Below are 27,995 nucleotides of genomic sequence, written 5' to 3'. Positions count from 1 at the left end.
CAACCAAAATAAAACTCAAACAAGGCAACACATTGCACAGTCTCCTTCATATAACTGCAGAAGAATTAGTGACTATGAGACAGTCAAAAGCCCAAGAAAATCCCCGAGTTTTCCCATTTCCAAAAATAAAATGAAACCACTATTTGCAATGAAGTTTTCAGTTTAGAATTTTGTAATTCAAATATGTGAAGGAAACTTTCCCATGCTGTCCAAGGAAAACATTTTCAAAGGGAAACCAATTCCTATGTGGTACACCTGAAAAAAAGAGGACCAGAGAAAACAAAGGCCACAGCTCTTCTTTGTACCTGCTCTTTATTGTTCTGCTTACCCTGGTCTGTGGCCAAATATCCTTCTGCTGACATTTAAGACAAAAAGGAAGAATGTGAAAACCCTGGAAAAAAAAGGAAGCAAGGCAGTAAAATGCTTATCACGCAAAATCAGAAAGTCATTGGCAATAAAACATGTTGTAGTGGTAATGCCCTGGGACTACTTACCAGCCTTTCTGTGATTTAACACAATTGAAAAATAAAGATCAAATGAAGCCCTAAAACTTTCTCCTTCATCTGATATGAAAAATCAGACGTGTTACTGCTAGTGACAGCTGCAGTTTGTTGCTTGATCTCGAACAGGCAAAACAAAAACAAAAACCCAAGCAGTAACATGGTTTCTCAGCAACTGCCTTCAGCTTTGTACTGGCCTACAGAGTTCCAGCAAACTTCATGTCAGCCACAGCTCATTTTTAGCCAGACTTAAGCACGTCAGTGCAAAGTGGCACCTGAGCTGGCTCACTGTGCTGAGAGAAAAGTGTGACTGCTCCGCTAACGTGGCTATGCGGCTTTTGGGAGTCAGGCTGGAGCTCTGCACAGTCCTACTGCTTCAGATGGCCACAAGCTGGGTGCTCTGCACCATGGACGCTGTTTTATGGGGCAACAGTTTTATGGAGTCACTAGTTGTGACTCTGCAGCCGGACCTACAGTCCTGCTGAACCTGAGTTCTATTGATCTCAAGGAGACTCGGATTTCACTAACAAAGCAAAGGAAAACCAGCAGTATTTCTCATCTCACAGAGTGTTTTTAGACTGGAACACAGCTAGATGACTCAACTTACAAACAGTTATTTGACAGAGCATCTTCCAAGTTAAGGAATCCAGATGATGACTCAAAAGATTAATTCCAATCCTGTATTCCAAAAGGGAACTCAGTCTAAATGGTTACAGAGCATTTGTAGCAACCATTAGCTTGGAGGAAGTCAGAAGCAACAGTATTAATGTGTGGGCGCTATGGGTATGTAGTCCATCCCAGCCATGGCATTCCTGTCTCTGCATGAATTGGGGGACTTCTGCCAGGCAATTTTAACTGTTATTTCCCAAAATACAGGACTATAAGCCTTTTTCACTTCCCAGAGTTAACACTGGAAAAATAAATTGCAGAAATATCAATGAATATTTGAACAAGTCCTCTTTTGAATCCCACATTTTTAAAATTTTCTAAATCTGTTTAAAAGACACTCCCCCTTTAAAAAAAATGAAAAAAGGAAAAGAAAAAAATAGAAATATCTTTTATTCATTCTCCTAAAACTGAACTGATTGAAAGGATATGGACTGGCCCCTTTTAATACCTCACCCCATCTGCATCTTCAGGGGCAAATTTAACAGTTAAAAAAAGAAAAATATTAAAACAACTCTACTCAAAATCTGGTTTTGAGACTTCCAGATATTTTCTTCCCCAGACTTGCAGATGTTTTTCAGTTCTTTTATCTCCATTACAAAGGTTTTTGCCCAGGCTTACTACAATGTAAGGAACAGATGTATAAGCGTTTCCTCACAGTCCTAGATTTTATTGTCAATTGTTAATAATAAAATGATGACTACTTTAAAAAGTCAAATAAAACCAATAAAAAACCCATGGTCATTATATACACACACATAACAAAGCAGCTTAATACAATTACCCTCATATCACAATTTTCTATTGTATCAAAGAGAGCATACTTTAGTACATAGCAAATAGAGATTCTGATTTCAATTTCAAATAGTCACTTTGTATTTGCTATAAAAATATTAAATGAGATTTTAAAAAAGTAATCCTCAAGTCCAGATGTAAACCCTGGTATATTAACTGCACAGAAAACACAGCTTTTGGGAGCAACTGTAAACCACAGAAGGAACAAATTATTTCGGATGCAAATTCTTATCCAGCAGGAATAGACTGGCTTCCAAATCTCCAGGTTGCTTTTGAACATAGGTACATTCCCTCATCTCAGTTTTCCTTGTTTTTTTCATTCCCCTATCTGGTGCGAATACATGGTCCAGAAAGTTTCACATGCATTTTCTAAACCCTCCTGTCTTCAGCATATCTAACACAGATATCACATGCTCATTTGTATTGCTACGGCAGGCTGAGTTTACCATCTTGTGAAAGATTTATTTGGTGAAAAGGTGTAATGTCACAGCAGTGTCCAGTTCAGAAACTCATTCCCAGGACTTCCTATAGTACTCCGTATGGCACAAATGCAATAAGCATATAGACCTTTTTACACTAATGGCACCGACATGAAAGCATTTCAGAGTGCACTGTACATCTGATGAGAGGACTACTGCAATCTAATTGTGATTCACAAAAAAAATATATTAAAAACACAGGACTTGAGTGCTGCTTCCTTTACATAATGTGCATTGACAATGCAAACCAGCCTTCTTCTTTTTGCTTTTCCACCTGCAAAAGAAGAAGCCAGTTGAAATTCATACATGGTAAATTTCCCACAGACTTGCTAGTTAGTGCTGGCTTGTGTAGGATTGGTACATATCAGTTCACCGATACGTAGCAATTGTCTGCCATCTGCACCATGGAGGGAGTCATACCACCTACTTTAAGCACCTAGTTTAAGCCACATCTACCTTAAGTATTCCAAATTTCCCGTCTGGGGATGTATACTTCACTATCAGGATAGGGAGCCTTGGACCCAAACTTTGTTTCTCTTTATCACTCCTACTTTAGGTTATTTTGGACATCAGGAAAGACGGTATTAATATTTCCTCCAGGTTGCTTTAAAGCATATAAACAGATCTATGACTGGTTTACCAGAGTATACTACTTACTGCCTGGAGTTCCCCATGAAAGCATCTTGCTGTAGTATATTCTTCTCTTTGCACATCAGGAATCAGAAATCTAGATTGGGGATTTGTATTTGTATTTATTTATCGTTCAGCAACTGACTTGTGCAACGGCTAAGAGCTCGCTTGCCTCCTATATGTGGCTCTACCAGTACATCATCATGATTACTTGAAATTCTCTGGAGCCACCAGTGAAAGACTGTCAGAGGTTCCCAGTTCTAACGCATGAAGATGCCACAGCAGAAAATGCGGTTACAGGATTATTCACTTGTAAGTAACAGCTCTGTGGCAGCAAACAACTAATGTCACTAGCACTCAAGTCTCCCCTTACCAACTGTCCAGAATCCAAACTGCCATAGAGATTCTGATTTCAATTTCAAATAGTCACTTTATATTTGCTATAAAAATATTAAATGAGACTTTTAAAAAGCAATCCTCAAGTCCAGATGTAAACCCTGGCACATTAACTGCACAGAAAATGCAGCTAATCTACTGTTAGACACGGTAGATTTAAGGTAGGACAGAGCTCCCTCTCCTTCTTTATCTGTCTTGCTTTTTCCTTATATGACACCGCAATCAAACTTTCTGGCTGAAGATTTTTCAGTCTTACCTTTGGTCTTTGGCTGACAGGAGTTATTTTCACACTTTCTGATGTGGCACTTAGGGGTGAACAAGGTTTGCTAGAGTCTCCTACAGACCTGTAGGCATTCAAAATGAGATTGAAAAAGTGAAAAATGGAAGTGACTACTAGAATCATGTCTCAGATCATGAGTTAGGACCCCTCATCATTAGTCTTCAACAACCCATGTCATCTCTCTCATGTCACATTGCAAGTATTTTCAATACAAACAATGGAAGTTGTGAAAAAGCTATTGGACCTTTGTCCCATTTCCACAGAGTTGAGTGTGATGAAGTCAGGGAAAGTCCATGAAGCCAGAGAAAAACATGGCAATTTTTCCACTGAGCTCAAGTTCTGCTGCATGGGTAATCAAGAAATAGTAAAGAGTTAACTTTTACCTTCTTATACTAGTCATACTGGCAGGGGAAACACTATCTTCTTTGGAGCTGTCCATAGCAACTGCCATGGGAAGAGACACTTCAATTGTCCTCCTTGCATTTTCTAGGCAATAAATAATAGCTTTATTCTGATGAGAACACAGCAACATTGCACAACATTCATTTCATTTTCCCATTTTTTGAGAGGCATCACATAATTCTTCACAATTGCACAGAAGATACAGATCAGACATAAAAACATCAGGCTAAACATCAACCCCCATGCCCACTCTCTGAAAATGATGGATATTGAAAGCAGATACTCAGAGAAACTATGGACACCGTGCACAGATATAGAACGATTCTTCCATGGATAAACCTTCTGGGTTTTGGCAATCAGAAGCTTAGACTTCGGATTTCTCTACTTTGTGCCTTTAAGATTTTTCTTTTCGTGCTGAATTTATGTTACAACAGACACAGAAGTGTTAAAATTGTTATGATCCCACTGCGTGAGTCATTGCATATGCACCTGCATGCATACGCACACACATGTGGTCTCTCCTCCCCCTCAAGTCCTTCCCTTTATACATCCTCATGGTTTAGGAAGGAGGAAAGGGCGGGTGTCCTAGACAGAGCATGTGTACGTGCTTACGTGCAGTTCTGCCTGTAATTACAATGACTCCATGAAAAGATAAAGCAGCCCTCACCTGCTGGAAAGTGATTTTCTTTATAATTACACATGGCAGCTAATCTAGGAATCTTGAATCAGCAAGAATATTCCCTTCACTTATTTACCTCTTCAGATAACTGGAAGCTCCAGCTATTTCTTTCTATTAGCACTGGCAGTAACTCAGCAAGGCAGTCTGATGGAAAGAGCACCCAAAAGACCAAAAACTAAAATGTGGTTGAGAATCGGACAATCACTCTGCCGTGATTTTTCAAAGCCTAATGTAAATACTTAATCTTTTCATAAAAGATTCTCTAGCAGAGAGGACCGATTAAAAAGCCCAATTCTGCCCATCAATGACTATGTAGCAGAACTGTTCTGCAGACAAGGACATAGCAAAGAACAGATTTACCATAAAGCATGATATTTGCAGCAGACTAATTACTAAGAAACAAACTTTAGGAGAAGTTTAGCTGATATATTTTTAGCTCTCTGAAGTAAGGAGCGTTTGTACCACACAGTCATTAACAGCAAGTGTACTGCTAACCACAACCACTGATCCAATCAGACCAGGACAGAGAACTCTCAAAAGGGAAAAAAATTGTCTTAATAGTTTTTGTTTCTCCTGAAGCTGGGTACTTACCGGTATAATTTAGGGATGGTGGCAGAACAGGAGATGTCATTGGAGGGACCATATCGGCAGCAGCTAATTTCTGCTGGTCTATTAGCTGCAACAGTTTATCACGAGCTTCTGTACTCTGACGATTCAGCTCTGCTATTCTTTCCTCCAAGCTCTTCGTTACCACAAGATGAGTCTACTTGGATAATTGGATAATTGCTTCCAATTAAAAACTTACAATTTGCACCTTCAAGGAGAGCATGCAATATATTTCAAGTACTTCTATACATTTTATTTTCAAGCTGAAAGTAAATGTAATTATATAGCACCTCCTGTGAAAAATCTGATTTTGTCCCTTTCACTGTCCTGTGTCTAAGTCCTTAACTGACTAAACACAACAATATTTTAAAGTGGTCTTCCTAAAAACAGGAAAAAAACAGCTATTGTCTGTATCATTTACGAAAAAAAACAAACAAAAAAACCCCAACCATCCATCAATTAACTATAATTTAGAAAATATTCAGAGACACACATATTCAGGAGGGTGTGGGGAAGCAAAAGCAGATTTCTCGCAGACGTATCCTGGAAGTCATCTTTAAACCAGGTTTTCATCCACTTTGACCTCTTCCCCTCCTCCTCCAGTAACTGCTTCCACAAAAACACCACTTTAAAAAGTTTGCATCATCTCATACAACTAAATGAATAAATATTACACAACATAATACAATATAGAAAGTGACAACACTCTCAGGCTACATTTACATAAGGAAATTTAACATCTTCAGGATCTTCAACTGAGCAGCAATTCAGCCACGATGATGGAACAGAAGTCAAGACAGTAGCAAGGGCAGGGATTAGGCATTTCTGTGATGTTAACTCCACCACTGGGGTGCCACTGAACAGCTGCTTAGTTGCAGATGAAAGGTTTTCTATGCGAACTGAAGCCTTCAGGCTCTCTCTTTCCCAAAGATTTTGGGGTTTTCACCACACAGCAGGACTGACAGACAGACCCAACTAGTACATCCACTATAATCAAGTATTTCCAAGAGATGTTCCTGCGCTAACTTTAACCTCATGGGATTTTGGGTCACAGTAGCAGAAGAGATGTTTGGCATGGATTTAAATATGTATTTTGCAATGCTGACAAGAACCTGCGGTGCAGTGCTTTTGCTGTTAATATTATCCAAGCTACAAGAGGCATACCTTGTTGCATGGATCATGTTGCAGTCAAACGTCTTTTTGCAGCATCCTAAACTTACAAATATGCTGCACTCAGGTACCAACATGAGAAACTACTGTTGAGTTCCTTAGGGAATGATAAAAGTCACAAGTCTCCAAGGAAATGAATGAAAAGAATATTTGGTTTGCTATTCTTTTCCTTGCAACAACTGACAACAGGAAAGAAACAGCCTAAAAACATCAGTAAGGTATGGGAAAAGAGATCAGCAGAAAGGGGAATCCAGCCTTCCTTTTCTGTTAAATTCTCACCTGTCCTTGTGAAGAGTCTGGACTAGGACTTGCATTTCGTTTTGGGTCTGGCTGATGTAGGCAGTCACTTGTGTCTTCAGAGAAGCCTCTGAATTTGCTCAGTTGAGCTTTAATTAGAGAGTTCTGCCGTGTGAGCTCAGCTATCTGTCCTAGCAGATCACTGTTTTGAAATAACTCTTCAGCTGTGCTGTTTTTCCTAGTGTCACCTGGGCAGGACAGACTGATTTTCTCATGGGAACTCTCCAAGTCTTTGTCTGCAGGAGGAACTGGTTGCCTTTGAGAGATGAGGCAGTTTTCTTTAGTTGTGCTCTGTGTTCCCAGGGAGGAAGGTGAACTCCTTTCCTTGCACGGTTCTCTTTCGATGTTTTCAGGAGACTGAGAAATGGCTGTTAACTCTACAAACAAGAAATAAAGGAATAGTAGAGAAAGAGAAATGTGATCCTCATCAGGGAAACTAACAGTGACTTTACTGCATCATGCTAGTAATAATCAAACAGGAACGTGAATTGTAACATCTAGCCTGAAGGGTGTCACGTTGCTGATCAAAATCACTCTATACAAGATACTGCTGCAAGAACTCACCATGTTTAATATTTCCTATTGCAAATGGTCTTACATTTAAATGATTTAGAGATTAAGAGAGAAGTCAGAGAGAATAAGATAAATTGTTTTGAATTTCATAGCTGACAGATCAAACACTACTTCTTACTTAGTCCTCCATTTTCCAAAATCCAGTTACCTTACCTAACAAACTGTAACTTTGTGTTTCAGCTCTGATATTTATACTGGGTTGGTAACAAAACTTTTAGAATAACAAAATAAAATAATCCAATACTTTTGGCATAATAACAAACTAGCTATTTACTCAGCCCCTAAGAAAGGGGAAGCACTCTGGCCAACAAAAGTAGTTAGGTATCTTTTATGGTCATCATTAGCAAACAGGTAACACATCATATCCATGACCAAATATGTTACAGCACTGTCAGCTGCTACATGTTAAGTCCAAGCTGGATTTTGTGATCAAAACCAGTTTTTCTATGCTTTATATGCCAAATAGCCCATTCCTTCCTGAGCTTTAGCTTTTACCTCTTGACCAGAGCATGACATTTAAAAATTTACACACAAATCTGTTTTATGAATCATTTTTCATAAAGAAACATTCAAGAAGTTTAACATTTGTTGAGCTATTTAGCATCCTTAATGGTCTTCAAGAGTAACCACACATTTCTCACATAGCTAAACTGTAGTCAGGTCTAGGAACATCTGACAGCTCTCAATGGGACTGAAACCAGATGCTGCTCTTTGCGGACACTACCTGTAGTTCATTTCCTCCAGATTTATTACACGCCTCCTCACAGCACAGCAGCCCACCAAAATGCTGAATTAGATATAAACTTCCAATTGCCCTACAAACTCCTTAAAAATCAAGATTGGCTCAAAGCAAGAGCATGAAGCCTACAGACATTCTGTTTTGGCTGCAGCAGGAGCTGTGGAGGTACTGAATTCCCAGTCTTCTGTGGTCCCATTATGAAAAGTGATGGAGGCTGGATTACAACATCAGCAGATGGAGAACTGAGATGATGTGCCGTACATCATAGACAAATTGCTACAACAAATTATACAGAAGTGACAATCAAATAAAAGATAAAAATGCCAATCTTGATTGCCATTGACAGGACTACAGACAAGAGATGGAGAACTGCAGGGGACAGGAAGTCTAAAGGAAATCTAGGCATACAGTTTAAATGTATAGGCATACAGTTTATAAGTGTTCATAGAAAATACATCTCCAAAGGTAATGTGAGCCTGGGAGATTGCAATAGTAACACACTACACAGACTCACAAGTCTACCACAGCCAGAGAGATCTCACCATTCTGGAGGGGAGACAATTCCTGATTGCTCTTCTGCCGGGGGGGTGACAACAGCACAGCTGGCTGGAAGATGTGAGCTGGCAAGCTTCTACCAGTTCCTGCACCACCTGAGGCTCCTGGTCTCAGGGAAAACTTGAAAGGAAGTTCTTCCTGTGGGAATTGCAGCATATTTTCCCTGTTGCCTGCATCAGTCCTGGGCTCAAAATTGCTCAAATCAGGTTTTTCTAAAGAAAGAGACAAAGCAGGGATAGAATTAAAAAAAAAAATGTTTTAGTGCAATAGCAATGTAGAGAAAAATCTCGATGACAACTGTTATGATCAGGTATCTGAGAAGACAGACTATATTCCCCACACACTCCTAACATCCTTCGGATCCGCAGGTACAGAACTCAAGCATAACGCCAATCTTTACTGGCCTTAAGAGCAAGAAGAGCTATTGCACGTGGCCTCACCATTTCAGGATACTGGCAGGAGATCTGTTTGTAGCCCATGTACAAGAATTACAGAAACGTGACTTGTGAGGAATAGGTATTTAAGTGAGTTGCACTTGGTAGTATTCTCTTGAGAAAAGCAGACCTACGCACTTGTCCTAATGCCCCCATATAATAAATTTGATTGCAACAATGGTGGAGTAGAAAACAATCTGCAGCTTTTTTGAGCTCTCTGATCATCTTTTTTCTGACTTAATTCAAATCAGACATCTCTTCAGTGAAAACCAGAAGTTATTCTTGGGTATTTAACTACAACTAGTTTGTAGTTCTATTTTGAACATAGCAGGGAGACACAAAATGAAAAGCATGAAATCAAAGTTGTAGCTAGCTATGAGACCACAGTAATTTTAATACGCTTATATCCACCGCTCCATCAGTGCTATCTTTGAATTCTCCCTTCAAGACATTTGCTCCCAAAAGAGAAGTTAGCAGAAAATTAAGCAGAACATATCTGATCCCATAATGCAAGAGACAAAAAGCACCCTTCAAAGGCAAAGAGCCAGAAGAGCCTGTTCACATAAAATACTGCTTGTGGTTCACATTACTGAGATTCTGAGATTGAATTTAAAACCTGCCACCCACTATTCAACGACCATGGCAAGAAATGAGAAATATCTTCCTGCTCTGCTTCACCGTACAGAACTGCATTTCCAAAGCATCCTCATATGCTATTTGTCACTGTGATATCCTCCCCACTCCTCTCTCAGCCACTCTTCCTCTCTCCAGAGAAGTCCTCTGGTAACTTATGCATGGTCTCTGTGCTAAAACTAGCTACCTCAAATGTCTCACATCCAGTCAGACGCCTTAAGGATAGAAGGGATCTCCTTCTGAAGGAGGAGGAGGAAGAAATGTTTTTGTAATTTTAGAAAGTTTTCCTCTCAGGAAAATGCCTTTTCCTGAGAAGGGAAACCAACAAGAAAAGAACATTTGGAAATTTGAGTCCTGCAGAATTGCTGAATAGGAAGGTTTGGGGTTTTTGTTTGATTTTTTTTTTTTTTTGAGGAGCACTTTTTTATCATTTAGGTTTTATGTTTTGGGGTGGGGTTTTTTGTTTGCTTTTACAAATCCTGAAGAAATCACAAAAAAAGGCATCTGGTGTGTGGCTTCTTCCTCAGAACCCCACAGAAACAGTCAGTAATAAAGTTTTTTACCACAAAAATGTCCACAAAAACAACATTCACTAAGGAGTACAAATAGCTCCAAGGCATCTTGGGATTCACAAGGAGTTACTGACCTCGACAGCAAAACTGATGCATTTAAACAACCGATCAGGAAAGACAGCTGGGAGAACACTCTATGGTGAAAGAATGTTGAAAGTACAAGGTCAATCATGTTTATTTAGTTTGTCCATCAATGCTACTGGCTTAACTTGACCTGTGTCTTATGTTATATATCACTCAATTAGTCATTCACCTCTAAGTCAAAGTCACAAATATCAAGAAACAGACTTCTGCCTAGTTAGTTAACAGGCCTCAGCAGCTGCTGTTTCTGGTCAGCAGCGACCTCCAGTGTCTCATGGAAGAACCAATCTCATACTGTCAGGCTGCCTCAGCAACAGAAGCAAGGACCCGGATGCAGTTGGGATTTGGTTGGGGTTTGTTTTTTTTTTTTTTTTTTTTTTAGGACCCTCAGAATTAACCTGACTTTGTAAGCCCTCTTTTAACGGGGGAATGCTACTCCCCTCCCCCTGCCTTTTTTAAAAAAATACAATATATTATGTATCACTTAAAGCTTAAGCCCAGGACTTGCCTAAAAGATTAATCTTGGAAGTCCTGATCTAGACAGAAGGATGCCAGTGGGGATATAATATTGTTAAAAAATAATCTGTAGCAAACTGCTTGTGCTCACAGCAGAACCCATGCCACATGAATTTCCAGAAGTGAGATTCACACTCATGCAAAAGGTATTTATTCAAGTAGACATCTATTAAATACCTATTTTTCCACTACTGGGATAAACTAGCCACAACTCCCATTTCATCCTTCACACGAGTGCACACACCTTGGCCATTCACCGGACCTTTGCTTGCAATTCCAAAATTGTTTGGACTTTGTTCTCTTCTAGGTTCTACCAACAGGAGGCCTTTATATGCTTCTGTGAGAGAGATGAGCTGTTCATCTGTTACCATCATGTATTGCTGAAGCTTCTTCTAAAGGATGAAAGAAAAACAGGAGAGATACAGAAATCTGTATTCTAGCAACAGGAATTAGATTATATACTACAGGCAGCTGAGAAGAAATTTGGTCTCTTAATACTACTGCATGAATTTGTGGGATTCTAGTGAGTTATTAAATACTTGTGTCTCCATGTTTCTCATTTGTTTTCTTTCCTGCCTCAAAGAAATTATTTGTTTTTCCGTTTTCCTAACTCATCACCCCACTTCCTCTCCAATGCAGCTTTATTGCTTCATTCCCAAATGTAACCACTGAACAAATCTACACTGCAAACTTAAAAAAAAAGAAAAATGTAGTAGTGTATCTAGTCTACTCTGTTGCTCCAGTAGTGTTAACAGTACAGAAGTGTGGAGGCAGATGCTTAAACCTTTAGATTGATAAAGTAAAGCTCAGTTTAATAGAACTAGCATTTTCTCAGGCTTTAAAGTTAAATATCATACAGGAAGATAAAATGTTGATTTTCCAAACATTCCTTCCCCCTCCTCCATGCCTGCTATTATCATTCTCAGACTCCTCATTCAATTTTATCATTTTCTTCCTGTTTATTGTTAAAATCTCCTGAACATATGACAACACATCTCAGCACACATTTGTGACACAACTCAGTAGTCTACCGAGTCATCCTGAGGGGGATGTATACAGTACCTGTATAGTACTGTTTTCTTCCCTCACTAGAAGTATTTCTGCAGTCAGAGCATCAATCAGTTCTCTGTGTTCATTCAACATCTCCTCATGCTGCTGTCTCATCATCTCTTTCTCACGCAGTTGCATTTCACTCTAATGAGGGAGAAAAAAACCCACTATCACCAATACAGATTCATATTTGGAAACAGGGATGGGTCCGTATCACGTCATACTGTAACAGCTCTTCCCCCTTTTGCTACATTGACTTCATTACTTTCACAAGAAAATCCAATTTTCAGAGCTTAAGAACTGTCAGAGAGCTTACTGTTCCTTCTTTGTTATTACAGAACACTGTAAGAAATTCTATACATCCTTGTTCTTCTGCCTTCACAACTTACAGGCTGTAGCTTCAAGCATTGTCTCTCTGCATGGATACTGTTTTGTAAGTCACTGAATCTTCATACAGTAATCAAGTAACTTCAGGTGTGATGACGCTTGTCAGTATCCTGTGCTATGTGTGCTTATTCTTTAGTTTCCGTAATTCAGTAATGAAGATAAATTTCACCAAATAAAGGAGAAATAGTTACTTTCTAATGTTTTCCCTCAGAGAGAGGAAAAAGTTATTTTTGCCTTATGAAAGGCAATTCATTAAGACAACAAAAAGGTTTAATTGTTAAGTAATCTACTTGAGCACAAGGCAAAAAACCTTACTGTAAAGAACCTCTTGCCCATAAAAGATATTATCAATCTATTATTTTAAGATAGATCACTGCAGTAGCCAGGCTTCCTCTACAAGACACTAAAGGGTCCCTTCCACCTCTAATGGGTAAATGGAACACACAACTGCCACTTTTTGGACCATCGTAGCTAAAAGAACAGAGGCTACAAAGTCATATAAACACATCAGAATTAACAGATGGAGCCCTTTCCCAGATAGTTGCTTGCCTTTACTCAAAGGAATCCCTGAGTAAGAAAAATACATCCTATCTCCAAAACACAAGAGATCCTGAAAAGCAATTGGGGTACTCTTTTTCTGCTGCACAGAAAAATTAGAGCATGAGCTACCCATAACATAGTGTAGATTATTTTCTGCTGGCATTGGGACCAGAAGTGAAAAACCACCAAGGAAGAAGTGTTAAAACACAACAGCTCTGCAGCCACATAAAGTGATTAAAGATTAATGTAGTAAGTGTATACTCTTAACCTTTTACCCTGTGAGTCTGGCAAAGAAATAGCATTCTTAGTAGAATGGGGGGAAAAAAATTCTAACGTTTGGCAGATTACGTAGAAATTCATTTAGGAACCAAGCCAGGTTCATCCACTTCCCTTTAAGAATTTTGTATAGCTTGGCAAACATTTCAGAAGTTTCTTTTTACCCTTTTCTCTAGCCTCTTCTATATTCACTAGCTTCCTCTTGTAGGAGTTGATTTTTTCATCACTTGTATTAGTACAACTTTCATGAAAGATTCAGTAATTCAAGTTTCTCTTCCTACTTTTTATATGTAATTTTGAGATTAAGCAACATCCTTGATCATAATTTTTCTGCATTCAGCTTTTCTGCAGCAAAGCTGGAAAATATTTTTTTCTCCCCAGAAGACAAAGGAAATCTTTCTAGAAGCTTTGAAAACTCTTGAAGACTGGTTGTTTACCTGAAATCAGAGGCTTTTTAAATATCTGCTGCAAAGTCATTTTCTTGAAACGCATTGCCAACTATAGTTCAGGCATTGGAACTTTGCTAACTCTCCTGGCTAGGCAAGACATATGGTGCACAGGAGCACTTGATTTATTCCTAGCATCACAGGGACCAGGTTTTAAGAAATACTGAGACAAGCTGTGCTTCTTCCCAATGAATTCTCAAATTCTAACTGTAATTAAAGTTCCTTGAAAAGGGGAAAAGTCAGAGAAGATTATGGATGCACACTGTCTATCTCAATCAACTCTGAATATGAGTAAGCATACTTTGTAGCTTAAGCGATTTCTGCATATTTCTACTCATGAATTTAGACAGTAAATCTAAAAAAGTTGCAGACAACTCTGCCAGCAACAATCAAGTCCTAGAAGGAAGGAATGATAGCACAGGTATTAAAGTAGAAACCACATCACAGAGGTGCTCAGTAAAAATTGGAAATACAAGAGCCAGTATACATCTTTCAAAATAGTCTCATTAAACACTCAGACTCCTTGGCCTTCTGTCTGCATAGAGTAAAAGCTCTTAAGATATACTGAATGTTACATTCATAAAGAGAAAATAGCAACTAAGAAAAAATATGACAAAGAAAATCTGGATTAGTTTTGGAGGAAGTCTGAGGCTCAAGAATAACTAATTTCTGTGGAACAAAAATTAAAAACAATCTAAATAGGGTTATAACTGCAATTATATTTATAATATGAATTGGATGCTATTAAATTGATGTTTTCATAGTAAGTGGAAAACATTCTACGGTAAGTCCAGAAGATCCTTCCCCATAATTGCAAAAGAACCAAATTTAATACTTTGCTTTGGTATTACAACTTTAACAGAGAACAAACATTCTAAACTTCTTTTAAAACATAAGATCTCCTCAGCCAAGGTCCATCTTCTGATGGTAATGGCTTTTCACTCTTGAATTGATTATTCAACATTTGCTTCTGAGGCAGGTCTTATTCAAAGTAAATTCTTCCATACAGATTAAATACAGGGTAATACAAGGAATAAATCATTATACATCCAGACAGAAAAAAAAGAATTCAAATTTTAAAATATGTTTGGGTTTTTTTTCCCCTCAGTAGTTATACATTCTGAAAAGGAACCAAAATATGACAGTTCCACATTCATTAGGAATCTATTGCCTTTGCCATGAAATAGAGCATTGGAATTTAGATAATATATTCTGCTGCATCTATTAAGAGTGCAGGAACTGCTATAATCTGGTTTAAAATTTCACATAGACTCAGTGAACAAGCTGCTGCTGCATCTTGAGTAGCTCTGGGTTAGAGATGAAATAAAAGTCACTTTTTCTTTTTTCAAAAAGGACTTCTACACGGCTTACAGGTAGTCATCTTTATGGAATTCCATTGATCCCCAGCTGCGCACTGCTATAGTCAGCACTTCAGGTCATTCTTGCTTAAGGTGAAGTTGCTGTTATGGATAGAAAAAGAGAGCTAAGGAATCCCTCAAAGAAAATTGGGGATTTGGGTCCACTGCTGCAGTGCCTTTGGGAAGCAAAGGAAGAAAATTAATTTGTAAACAAGGCTGTAGTTAATACACTGCTACAACTCTGAACATATTTAAATAAAAAATTTAAACTATTTCAATTGGTATTTTCTGCTAATAGTCACTGAAAGACTTTCATTGCAGTCAACTCCTCCCTTTTCATTAGGGATACCTGTTTGTAGCAAACTAAAAATTTTAACTCCTGATTGCATCTAATCAGGATGATAATTGCAATGATAATTGTACTTCAAAGTAAACTGACTGGGAGCCAGGAAAGACCAAAGTTCACATCTGTAAAGTAGCTTTATATCCTTTTTCATTCTCTCTACAGAAACAATTCAAAGTCTTCTCACCTCTTTGAGGTAGCGCATCAAACGACAGAGAGCGTTCACCAGTGACAAGGTAAACCCAGTAAGGCCTTCACTTCTCTCAGTCTTTTGAACCTCACGACCCGTACATCGCTCATATTCCTCCAATTCATGCTCCACTTCATGCATCATGCGGTTGAGAACATCTAGGCTGGATTTGTTGTCTCTCCGAAGGTCAATGGGGATTGAATTAGCTGGAGAATCATCTCTCCTCTGCCTTGCAAAGTTGTGTGCAGTTTGTTTTCTTTTCACTGAGAGGGAAAAAAAAAAATTCATGGGAATTTCAACTTGTTTAGAAAGCCATGAAGTACCAATGAAAAGACATTGTTTATTGAAGTAGTCAAAAAAGAGGCCCTCTCTTGCCCTGAGCTGAAATGGACTATCAAAAACTGTCCCTAGTCATTCCAGTTATTTTCAGATCATCAAAAAACACATTTTCTGCCACCACATTAGTACCTCTCAAGTATGATTGTTTGGTGCTTTTATCTTAACTACCTGTTTATACTTTCCTGCTTCTCAGTTAAAAACATGGAAACAGTTTGCCAGTGAACAGCCAGGGAAAAATATCAGCTGATTTCAGGTCTTGTATTTAGTGAGCAACTCTTTTTACAACAGTCCTTTCATATTACAGTTTGTATCTGATGTCAGTCCCCCCATACAAATGCATGTAGAATACGGGGAGTGAGATACATCATAATTCTGTGCAGCATAGAACGGAATTCTCTATATGAGAAATAGAAGAGGCCTGCACAGGAGAGGACTCCACAGCTAGCAAGGTAACAGCTAGCATCAAAGAGCCATATTTATGGTTCCCAGATTGCTATGGACTTTGCTTCACCAATGAACATGCAGAATACAAGGGAATACACTACCCAAGGAGCTGCGGAATGTCCATCATTAGAGATGCTCAAGGCTGGACAAGGCCCCTCCCCCCAGTCAAACTCTGGAGTTAGCCCTGCGATGACTTCCAAAGATCCCTTTCAACCTACATTTTCTTATGATATTAAGGACCTTGGTCAAAGGGAGGCATGTTATTTTTAAAAGTACTAAACTTTTTGCTGCAATTTGCTTTTGTTTCCTTGAGTTCGGGTTCAGCACTTGTCTCACAGTGTAAGTGGAGTCTACAGTCTCTTCTTCATCTTCATTCTGAAGTCTTGAATGGATTCTTTTGACTACACTGGTATCATTGAGGGCTGATTTAAACACAAAACAAAAAATACACACATGAAATATTTCAGATATGTTAACAGTAATATGTTATAAAGTAATTTCATTAGAAGAGCTGGCTTTTTACACTGGAAATTCATCTGCGCCAAATTAGCACATCTGTCTCTCACCCCCACCCAGAAAAGGAATTCCAGAGAGGATCCTGTGAACAGCCTAAGAACCCTTGAGAGGCTGTGATTTGGCAAATCCAACCTGACTGATCCAATGATGGAGAAACAGTTGTTGGAGTCAAGGGCACATTTGATTCCTGTGATAAGGTAGTTTTTCTCATATCCTTTTCAGCCCATAGCTGAGAATTCACCAAGGAATTTTCTTCTCTCAGTAACTGAAGTAGCCTACAGTCAAAACAAGCATAAGTGAACTGTAATAGGATAATAGCATGATTCTAGATTACCTGTCCAGTCTAGAAAGAGCTTTTTAAAATATCTGTAACTGCCTAGGTGAGTTCCCTGCTCACATTTGTTCCCAGTCTGAATGTTACAAGAGATTTCCCTAGAATTCTGAACTCAGGAAAGGAGGAGGGGGATAAACAGAAAAAGTAACTTAACTACACCCACGCAACGCCCTTTTAACTGTCTACTTCCAGTGTTAAGAAGGTGGAAACCTGAATGGATGTATTTGTACTGACCTGCCAGAATTGATGCTGGATTTGAAATTCAGAGAGTCACGGTGTCCATCTTCTGATTGATAGATTGATAATACTTCTTCTTCCACTTCATTAAGAGCCTTTTTAGGAGACAACAAAGAAAACAAAAGGGCCTTAAGAGCAATTTCAATTTGTCTTTAGGAAGAAGTTAGAGATCAATTTTCTGAAATTGTTTAAAGAAAAAGACAAAAACATTTGTTTCAGTCTCTACCTCCAAACCAAATTTTTTTAAAAAAAGAAAGAAAACCACACATTTCTGCAGGAAGAGTTTTGGGGACTTTAGTACCTAAGAAATACCAATACTGACAACTGTCTCTGAAAACAACACAACAAGTGATTAATTCAATATCCAATATTTTACCTGGATGATTCATATTAAATAACAAAGACCACACACACTGTAGGATAAAAAAAAAGCTTTAAAGACTGTACCAAAACAAATACAGAGACATAGCAGGCAGGAGATGGGAAAAGCAACCTAAATTATAACATTTCTAAAATTTCAGCCATTTGACATTACGAGCTAAACAGTCTTGCAATGAGATCTGCAAAATGACATTTATATTCTATGTGTAAAAATCAATCAGAACAAAATACAATCCTATGTACCACATTCATAGCAAAATTGAAGCAATCCAATTTGGAATTAGGGTTCCTCAAACTATCAGGTTTCTGGGCTTCTGGGTAAGCTTCACCAGATAGCCTTTAACTATGATTTTTGTAGGCACATAAGGAAAAGAAAATCTTGCAGAAGCTCAGCAGACAACTATCAGTATGCATTTCTTTTAAAAATTTAAGCCTATTCTGCAGCACGCATCCAGTGATACAGCTTACAAAGATGCTAGAGTTAACTCCTCATACTAAAAAACCCCAAAAAACCAACTACCACATCAAAATACAAGACAGAGCGGTTCTGCAACTCAAATTGCAGATATTTGTACAAGATAGTAGGAAACAGGATTAGAGAACCATGAGAATATGACATCATCACTTTCCCACAACCCTCTTGGTCTTCATCAGTGAGCTGCTTTCTGGGAGTGTCATATGCCTGTTTTCAAACCACAGCAAGCATTCCTGGTACAAGTCATGTTATGAAAAGAAAACAGAACACAAAGGCAATCTATATGAAATTTTAAACAAATTCAAACAATTTTTAAACTTTTAAAACAAATTTAAATAATTGTAAAATAATGTGAAGTATTAAAAGTTAAACTGGTAGGACTAATCAAGGCTGTGGAGTTAACTAGGGTACATCTACATGTGTGTTATCAGAAATAAACTGGAGCCCAACTGGCTGTGTCCCCATACACGCAGACAGAGTTAGAAAATCAGAGGCATATTTCGATACCTAGCAATTAGTTAAGTGACACAAGAGTTGTCTTCTTAGTCTATAACTACTTCATTCTCTTACTGATAATTCCAGAATTCGAAAGGGAAAGCATGCTAATATGAGAGACCTTCTAGGAGCCATTAAGATGTTTGTTTCTCATATTCAAAGGTTAAGAAATCAAAAAATCATGATTTCCAGAGTCTCACAGAACAAATTCCACTCCATTTAACACCATTTTCTACATATGTTATCAACATGGTATACAATACACAAAAGACGGGTTTAGGTCTGCTTGGAAACTCTACCTTTGAATATTCTTATTTTGTGCCGACAAAAAAAACCAGAGGACATGCATGGAACAGAATATATATTACCTGGGAATCCATGACAGATTCACTAAGGATGGAAAGCTGAGTGGGAGGATGACCTTTTTGTACAATGGGTCCTTGAGATGATTCTAGGTCACAGTTAGGAGCCATTGTTACATTAGGGAAACCTAGAGGAATTGGACAAAAGAGGGAAGAACACAGAGGATTTGGTCTGTAGTATGTCGCAGGACTTTGTACCAAAAATCAAGTTCCCATACTTTGCACAAAAAGGGTCATAGGGGTGTACGTCACTTTTAACAACTGCCGAAGGCCAACCATAGAGTTATCTTAATACATTTCGACATGTACCAGGCTTTCGTCCTCCTCACCTATGTAAATACAGAAATAATAAATACAGAAGCAGCACGTAGGATAAAACAGTCATTAAAAGCAAAAAAGAACAGTAGCCTACAGAGAAAAGAATCTAAGCTTAAGATTTTGTGTGCAAAGCCAATCCTGCCTTTCAGCAGTGTAAGGACCCACAAACCAGGATAAGAAAAGGAAAAGCCTCATTCACGAACTGCTGATAAATCTTCAACAATATCCAAGAGCAAGCAGTCAACCCATGTAGCAATGAGAATCACAGCTACTAAAGTGGCTTGAACTGGTGCTCTGTACAGGCCAGTAGCATGGCTGTGGAAATGGTGAGAGTGAGGTGTTTCAGAAATTCCACAATGGACCGATATGGTAGAATAACCAGCCATGGGTGGCTCTGCCCTGCCATGGGAGGTGTTATCCTCATCTGTGTTTCATCCAACATGAACAGGATCAATCATACTACGTTAGATGATGAGATGAAAACAGCTTAAAAGAATACTTTGCAAAGGGAGACTATTTATGAAAAGCAAGGAGATAATCCTGAATGTATTACCACATATAAACGAGATGGTCTACCTGTTCGTGTGCGAGGAGCATCCCCAAACAAGTCTTTTGCCACAGCCATAACCTGATCAGATCGTTCCAATACATCTTGCAAATGGTATTGATCAGACAGAATCTGAAAGTATAGTGTATAAGGAAATATTTCATACTGAGCAGACTGATTTTTTCCTTTGGTTTTTTTGGTATTGTTCTTCTAAACAGTTAGCAAGACAATGTTTGCCAAGTTGACACTGTGCAATTAAATCCTAATTAAGATAGATCAGAAAAACATACTTCATTCTGAGTGACAAGAATTCACCTTGTTTTTCTGAAAAATTAGACAGTTATTATTTCTGGGGCCCCCATCAGCACTGACTCTCTTTAGAGCCACTCTTCTCACACCCTTCTCCTCTCAGCCTGACACAAACAAGAAGTTGGGTGTTTATAACACACTCATTAAAACAAAGACATATATCTAGCAATTAAAAAAAAAATCAGCATGCATCCTCAAATAATTTTATCTCAATGTTGTCGAGTTGAAGAACACTTACCTACATCTGACAGACACTCAAAACCTGCACTATTTGATTAGATCCAAACCAATTTGGGCAGACTAGTTTCATTCAGCCTTGACTACTGAAAATGCTGCCTAAAAATTAAGCCACCAACTGCCATAAAAGTTTCAACAGACATAAACACAGCAAACTACATCTGGCATCAGAAGATGTTTTGGGAATCTCCACACATTTCTCACAAGGTACAGCTGCTGTATTCAAGGTCTCTCCTCCCCAGTATTTGAAGTCCATCACTGGCACCACAACAGTTGACTCCTAAGGAGGGAGGTCTGAGCGCAAAGCAAGAGGCACTCAAAGCTACTGTGAGCTGAACGGAGCTGACCAGGGACATGGCTTCATGGGTAGAACGCAATTCAAAACTCCTCACTGACTTGTGGTTTCATTCACAAAGCTGGAAATGGCGAACTAGTGAAATTATATCCCACAATTTGGGAAGAAGGTAGTTTAAGAATAATACCTGAGAGGAGATCAGATATGTAAGTGACTTCCACTTCATCGTGGTTAATCAAATTTAGCCAGAGAGATTGCAAGTACTTTAGAAGATCCCACAGAAGAGACAGGCTCACGTATGCCCTCCTACACAAAATTTGAGAACTGAGGGACAATTTCTGCTCTCCCATGAATCATAAGAGGGACTGGTTTGCAGCGGTTTCAACACTCTGTGTACTATTACCTCTACTGACTTACTTTCAATGCCCATTGATAAGTTTGCTGTTTTACATTCAGCCTCATTCAAAAAATTCTAGGCAGTAGCATTTCACCTGGGTTTTCCCCTTCATTTTGCTATGCTTTGTTACGTCAAGAAGTTTCTCCATATACCTAGTTTCCATGTCTGTCTAGTCTTTTGAGTCTGAATTACACTGCAATATATCTCCTCATAACCAATTAAGCAAATCAGTGAATATTCATCTCTCAATCATGTCACATATCCACTCTTCCAAATCACTACTCAGTTTTTACACTTGATACTAACTAAACCTAGTCTTTCTATTTTAGCCGTCTGATGTCAAAACAATGCAGGTTTTTAGATGACATCATGCCAGATCTGCAGAAGAAGAAAAAAAAAAATATTTACCTGTTCCAAAATATGATTGCTTTGCCTAAGGCAATTAAAACTAAGATGACATGTTTAATCAGACAAAAAATATCCTGATTAATTTGTTTTCATTCTCCCTTTCAGCATTCGCAGGTTCCTAAGCTTTGCCCTCCTGCTGAACATGTTATGAACATTTTTAGAGCACGGCTCTCAAGGTAGATTAGCTCACGTTTGCTTGTGATCAGCAGAAAACAAAGTGATATCAGCTTCTAACCCCCCTAGGCCCATTTACATGCCCTCGACAAATTCAGAGTGCTGTACCTTGTCCCAGTTTAGTATCACCTATGAATTTCATTAAAATTAATCTTCCCTCCTGTTTCAGACACTTACTAAAGATAATTAAACGAGACTAATCCTAAAATCTTCCCGCTATGATAACCCACTCGCCACCTACCCTTTAGTGCAATACACTAACGTTATTTTAAAAATAAGTTCTTAGAGGAGCAATCAGTGCAGTACCTACATATTCACAATCAACAGTATAGAGACGAACTCATATTATTTTTTCATTCAGATTTTTAGGCAGACAAATCCCCAAAAGATTAAGTTTCACTCATCCATTTTATAATTTTTACTCTCTTTTCCATCAAAAGAAAACACACTAGTAGCAGCATCTTTCTAGTTTTTGTCTCTGAGTCTTTGCAGTTGATTCACGGGGCTTAGGAAGCTACACTCACAGCACTAAATAAGGAAAAGATCACCAAGATAACAGAGACAAGGAGACAATCCACAGTGGTTGTGCTTTACTGTCTTGAGACACAGAATGAAGAGTTTCCCCAGTTACTCTGAACAACAGGACCCAGCCATTAACAAGATCTAAGTTAGGGGTAGGGAAAAATGGTGACTCCCCTCCATCTATTTTTTTTTCTCTACACACAAGAAGACACCAGTGTTTCAAACAGCAGCAGCCTGATGGGTTTCATCTTGCCTGGCATCATCATCTTTTGTATTCCTATCTGAAAGCATCTTTTCTCTAATTCAGAAGTAGACACAGGGTATGTTGAATAAAATAATCTCTTAAAATATGAAGAGGAAAACCACTCAAGAGGAATTTAAATTTGTGCATTGTCATTAGAAATACCAACAAATCCAGAAGACTATTTCCTAACCCTGAGTTTCACACCTGTGAAATAACATAGTCACATAATAGATAGTCCAGACAAATCTTAGAGCGAGTGGTCTAATCTACCTTTGTGATACATAATTTACTTCTGGATAGAAGTCTTACTGAAACTAGCCTGCTATTACACGAAGGAAATTTGTGTAAAAGTCCGCAGCTTTTTGCACAAGGCAGAAAAGCGTGAAAATAATAAAGGTCAAAATTACGGTTTGAGGCTTGATTAGCACAATATCCTTAACAAAAATTCTACTGTGATTGCCGAGAAACAGGTGTCAAATAGGAAACTAGAAGATGACCTTTAATTCTATGTACTTTCATTTGTTTCTGTCTATGCTTGAATGTTCTCAGAGTTCACAGAAAGACTTTAAAAAATTTACAAAAGATGAAAGAGAGAAGAGGTCTGTGATGATTAACCCATCGCATATTCACAGGATGACTAAATCACGTTTGTATTAACTGCTAGGTGAACATCGTTCATCATCATTCTTCACCAACAAGAACAATGCTCAGTTTGCACAAGTGCTGATGAAGTCTGAAAGCTAATGGGTATGTTTTGAGATTAGTTTTCATAACATACAGCAAGGAGTCACCTGCCATGTAAACAAAAGGATAATCACTGAAATCCCTTTTCAGACAGTAAAAGCTACTGTCTCTGTTAGCTAAGTTTAGGTTTGCTGCTACAGTTCCAAATTCAAAAGCAAATTAAACAATATTAATATTTTCAGCTGGAGTGCTTCAGAATGCCTTGAGAACAAGCATTTTGATTCCCAGATGACAAACTTGTCTGATAGCAGCCATAGCTCCTCAAACTTTGTTGTGAATTTTCATTCCAGACAAGCTCTTCCTTACCAATTTCTTGCCTCACCCTTTCTGCCCCTACAACTCTGCATTTTCTCTGTTTAAATAAGGAATGGCAGATAAGGATATCCCTCCCAGAAAGAGAAATGTTCATGTTTCCTTCAAAGAAAAATATTAGACAGGAGGAGGAGAAGGCACGATAGCATTAAGAACACAAAGAACATACATCCTTTTCACAACACACAGTTTAACTCTGCAAACAGATGCAAAAAGGCCTGCAGAATTGCAGAGAGCATAGCCAGGCAACAAGGATCGAATGCAAAACTGTGCATGTCAGTTAATATGTTAGCCTATTCCAATCATTGCATGCACGCAGCATGTAGAAGAGGGAGAGTGTACACATATACAGAGTCAAATTATCCAACAAGAGGAGCAAATATTGATCTATGTGCAAGAGTAGTTTTCCACTACTGCTGCAAATCATCTGCAGCAGGCTTAAAGTGCAGATTTAGCTCTCACCTCACGCATCAGAGTCAATTTCCTTTTCTCGGAGGAATCAGCAGCCAGTTGTTTTTGCTTCTTCCATTTTCTTTTCAGTGCTTTCTCTTGCAATTCCAGATGTGCAAGTACTTTGTTTTTTGATTTGTGTATTTCGTGGCGACGCAGCTACGTAAACATGAAAGAAATTATTTCAAAATCAAGGGACAATCTCAAGCAAAATTTGCAGGGTAATGCTAATCTTGATTTTATCATTCATGCACTGATCCTATTTATGTTAACTTCATGGTAGTACCAACGACAGCCTCACAAACATCCACAAATGTAAAATGCCATCAAGACCAGAAAAATTTAAAGTGGCTCCAAAGGTGAACGGGGAAAGTCTTACAGTTTCCATCTGCCCTACACCACTGACTCAGTAAGAGTTTTCTCAGCCATAAAGGAAGGAAAAAACCCAAACACTATGACCTGTAATATGCATAAAAAGATATAATGCATTTTCCTGATTTAACACTGTCAGTCACCAGAGATATTGTCTCTCTTCTTCTACAAGTTATATATATTATTCAGTTTAAATACAAATTAAACATGTGAGGTGCTTCCTAAAGTGTCTGGAAGCTATCAAGCCAACCATTCATAGAAACAAGTCTCTCTCTGCTATTGTGCCCATCTGCCCTGACTAACCTGTCCAAATTTATAAGCAACAAGAGCTTATACTGCCTATTCCATCCTGGTAATCAGCACTACCAGGGAAAAGTACATAGAAGTACACAGAAGTACATAGAATTCACGTATTTTGTAATGAATGTTTTGTAATGAATGTTTTGTAATGAATGTTCAACATAAAGAAATGGTATTAAATTATTTAAATGAAAATTGAGTATCCTCAGAATTAGAGATTCTTAACATAAAGCATATCATTCAGTCCTTCCAGCAGAGATGAGACTTAAATTCAACTATTCCACTGAGTTTTTATGTATTTATGTTTTTATGCTTTTATGATGATATAGACTTTATTGAAATAAAAACTATGGCTACTGCTTCCTAATAGAAACAGAAAACTGTAAAACACCAACTGCCAGAGCAGGGGATGCATGATATCATAAACAAAGAACTAACACTAAAGAGCCAGTATTTTCAGAAGCTTAAAAAAGTATCATAAACACTGATGCAAAATAACCAGCTAAATCTCCCGGCTACAGAGAAGGAACAGTGATTGATATTAAACTTACTATGTCCTCAGGAGTCGCACGGTGGACTGTCAAATCATGGACAGTACTCTGCAAACAGGAACCAGAGAACACATCAAAAACTAGAACTGAGAACAAAGTGGGCTTTTTTCAAGCTTAATGTTAAAACCCCCTCAAAATTACAATATAACTAGTGTAAAACTATACAATGGTGTATTTTTATGGCATTATAAAGCATTCCACCCTCAGAAAGGCAGGCAAACAGTAAAAATACCCCTATCAAGACCGAGCGTGCCTTTCAGCCTGAAGAGCGGGCTGCCAGCTGGGAGGCCTAACCTCGAGCAGCACCAAGGAAGCGAGAGGGGTCACGTCCACGCCATGCACACGCAACTCCCCGTCACGGTATCCCCTCCCCGCCCAAACCCACACTCAGTATCTCCTAACGTGAGCCCCCACGGAGGACGGTGACCTCTAGAGGCTCCCCCGGCAGCCAGCACGCCCGTGGGCACGGAGGCTCCCCGGCCCTTCCTTCCCTCGCCGGCAAAAGGCCACAGCGCGATCTGCGCGTCACCCAGCAGAACCAACCCCGCCGCCGGGCCCGCCTTGCTGCCCGCAAGCCGGAGGAGGAGGAGCGGGGAGAACCGCCGAGGCCGGAGCACTCAGGAGGAAGAAGCACTTACGTCCCAGTCCCGCCTAACCATCGCCGCCGGCCTCCTGGGGCCCTTCCTGCCGGCGGCCCGGGGCCGCGGCCCGCGCAGCAGCGACATCGCCGGCCCCGCCGCGGGAGGGGGGCGGAAGCGACGCCGCGGTGGAGGCTCGAGCGGGCCGCGCGCGCCTCTGCCCGCCGAACGTTGCCATGGGGACGGAGCCACCGCCCCCCCCCCCCCGCCTTTCTTCCCGCCCTAAAGGGAGGAAGGCGGCAACGGCGCTCTCCGCCCCGCTGCCCTTCCTCGGTGCCTCCGAACGTGAATCCCAGTCCCCCCGCCCTATTAACACCCATACAGCCGTGTTCCCGCCGCCGGCCCCGGTACGCGGGTAGGTGTGGCCGGTGCCTGCGGCTCCCTTTCCTCTCGGGTTTTCTCTGAGGAAGCAGCCTCTGCCTCTGCCCGCCCCCGGGCAACACCTCAGCGTTGCAGAGGACCCCCAGTCCCGAGGTAGAGCAGTGCTTTAGGAGCTCCGGCTTTGTGCGAAGGAGGCCCTGTATACTCCACAGGGAAAATCCGCGTGAGCTGCTCCTAGCAATGTCGTTCCTCCATGTCTTCCACCTCTCACCTTAATTTTCCTATTTGCTTGTTTCTTCAGTAGCCTATCTCGCTGCAAATATGCTCCCAAGCCATCTCTCAATGGTCCTCTGAGGCAACCTTGGAAATTTCCCCATGCGTTAATGTATTTCAGATCCTGTTATGGGTGATTAAGAGCAGAATGTCACACAAATTATTCAATTAAGGTGACATCAAATTGAAGAGTGGCCCTTGACTGTGCTTTAACGAACGGCTCTCCCTAGCTGTGCCACTGAGGAAGGGTGTACCTCCCTAGCCACAAGGAATTTCCAGCTTCCACAAAGCATCTGGCTCTTCTTCAACAAGTCGTTTAGCTTACACACCAGTGCTATATATTTCCTATACACTTGCCCCAAGAATACGCCACAGATCCTCCACTTCCCTGTCACACATGTGGAGACAAGATGTAAATAACTCTGAAGGGTTAGAGTTAACATTTTGTATTACAGTATGAGCTTAATATTTTGTCTGTTAGAAGTGAAGATGTAGCATTTATCAGCCTTTCATTCAAAATTCCTTCCTTGCTTAAAGAGACAAATTCCCTCTCACCAAGGTTTCCTGGTACTTAAGGTGCTCATCAGTCTAATTCTGGCTTTACCAACATTGCTGTAAAAAGATTTAATGGAAAGTGCAGGTGGCAACGGTTAATGTGCTGAGGGAAGGAATTGCATTGCATGTGATACAAAAAGAAAAAAGAAGACTGAAATTATGAGGAGAAGAGAAGTGACAGAGAAATTATATCAGCAATTGCCTCTGCTGAAGTGCTGCAAATGTGGCTAAGTCTTTTTTTTTATACTGGAGGTTACACCTGAACTTCAGTTTCCATCTAGGCACTAAACATAGATACCACACGCAACCTGAAACTGAACATCAGAGTCCAGCCTGTGGTAAAACAAATCCCTGATCCTAGGCACCTGTGCAAGGCAATGCACTGGTTCATTGCTCTCTGTTTGTTTGAAATTTTGCAACCCAAAAGCATAAATTAAGGGCGCATCTAGAATTCTCTCCTAACATGGCTTTAAATTGTCTTGAAGAACAAGGTCTATTGAAAAGAGAAGAAAGTGATAAAGGCACAATTAGATCAATACATCATCCACTTTGAAACCTCTTAAACCTCTCTGCTATAATTAATTACAATCAAATATAAATGTTAAATACCAAATACAAGGAAATCTAATAAAAGCCAGAGACACTTCTCATTCCACCAGCCTGTTCTCAAACACTTCAGCCACTTGTAAGAACATGGGGAGCAGGTTGTGTCAGATGTCTTAAAAGCCTGTCTGCCTTTCAGTTCTTTTTGTTCTTCACACTGCATTTACAGCAGAGTCTGAAAATGTTGTGCTATCTCTGCAGAAGCCAGCTGAGCATCTACAGCATCTATTAACTCGCAGTGGAGCTTAC

At 39.5% G+C, this 27,995-nt stretch overlaps 2 protein-coding genes across 6 annotated transcripts in view; one reads left to right on the top strand and one right to left on the bottom strand.

Moving 5' to 3' along the window:
* ATP6V1A (ATPase H+ transporting V1 subunit A) overlaps positions 1-27,995 on the top strand; it is a 219,842-nt gene that overhangs the window by 36,897 nt on the left and 154,950 nt on the right. The gene's annotated exons all lie outside the window — the stretch shown is intronic.
* On the bottom strand, positions 294-26,160 carry SPICE1 (spindle and centriole associated protein 1). 5 transcript variants are annotated; one of them, XM_075764569.1, is made up of 19 exons: positions 25,995-26,160; positions 25,357-25,404; positions 24,146-24,292; positions 20,071-20,173; positions 19,183-19,304; positions 17,461-17,558; positions 17,025-17,167; positions 16,658-16,798; positions 15,591-15,856; positions 12,066-12,197; positions 11,248-11,395; positions 8,755-8,979; positions 6,883-7,277; positions 5,419-5,590; positions 4,130-4,232; positions 3,724-3,810; positions 3,282-3,347; positions 3,098-3,167; positions 294-2,714 (listed from the first exon to the last, which is right to left on the bottom strand). In XM_075764569.1, exons 1-19 carry the CDS (start codon positions 26,079-26,081, stop codon positions 2,661-2,663), a joined length of 2,607 nt encoding a protein of 868 aa, XP_075620684.1. In that variant the 5' UTR covers positions 26,082-26,160; the 3' UTR covers positions 294-2,660. The 5 variants fall into 5 exon arrangements, 3 of the variants coding, with proteins under 3 accessions (XP_075620684.1, XP_075620708.1, XP_075620694.1); XR_012837439.1 differs by lacking the exon at positions 3,282-3,347 and having other exon boundaries at positions 3,723-3,810; positions 25,995-26,159; XM_075764593.1 differs by lacking the exons at positions 19,183-19,304; positions 20,071-20,173.

This window comes from Balearica regulorum, chromosome 1 (assembly GCF_011004875.1).
Source record: "Balearica regulorum gibbericeps isolate bBalReg1 chromosome 1, bBalReg1.pri, whole genome shotgun sequence".
NCBI lineage: Eukaryota > Metazoa > Chordata > Aves > Gruiformes > Gruidae > Balearica > Balearica regulorum.
This window is presented reverse-complemented; position numbering and strand designations above follow the sequence as displayed.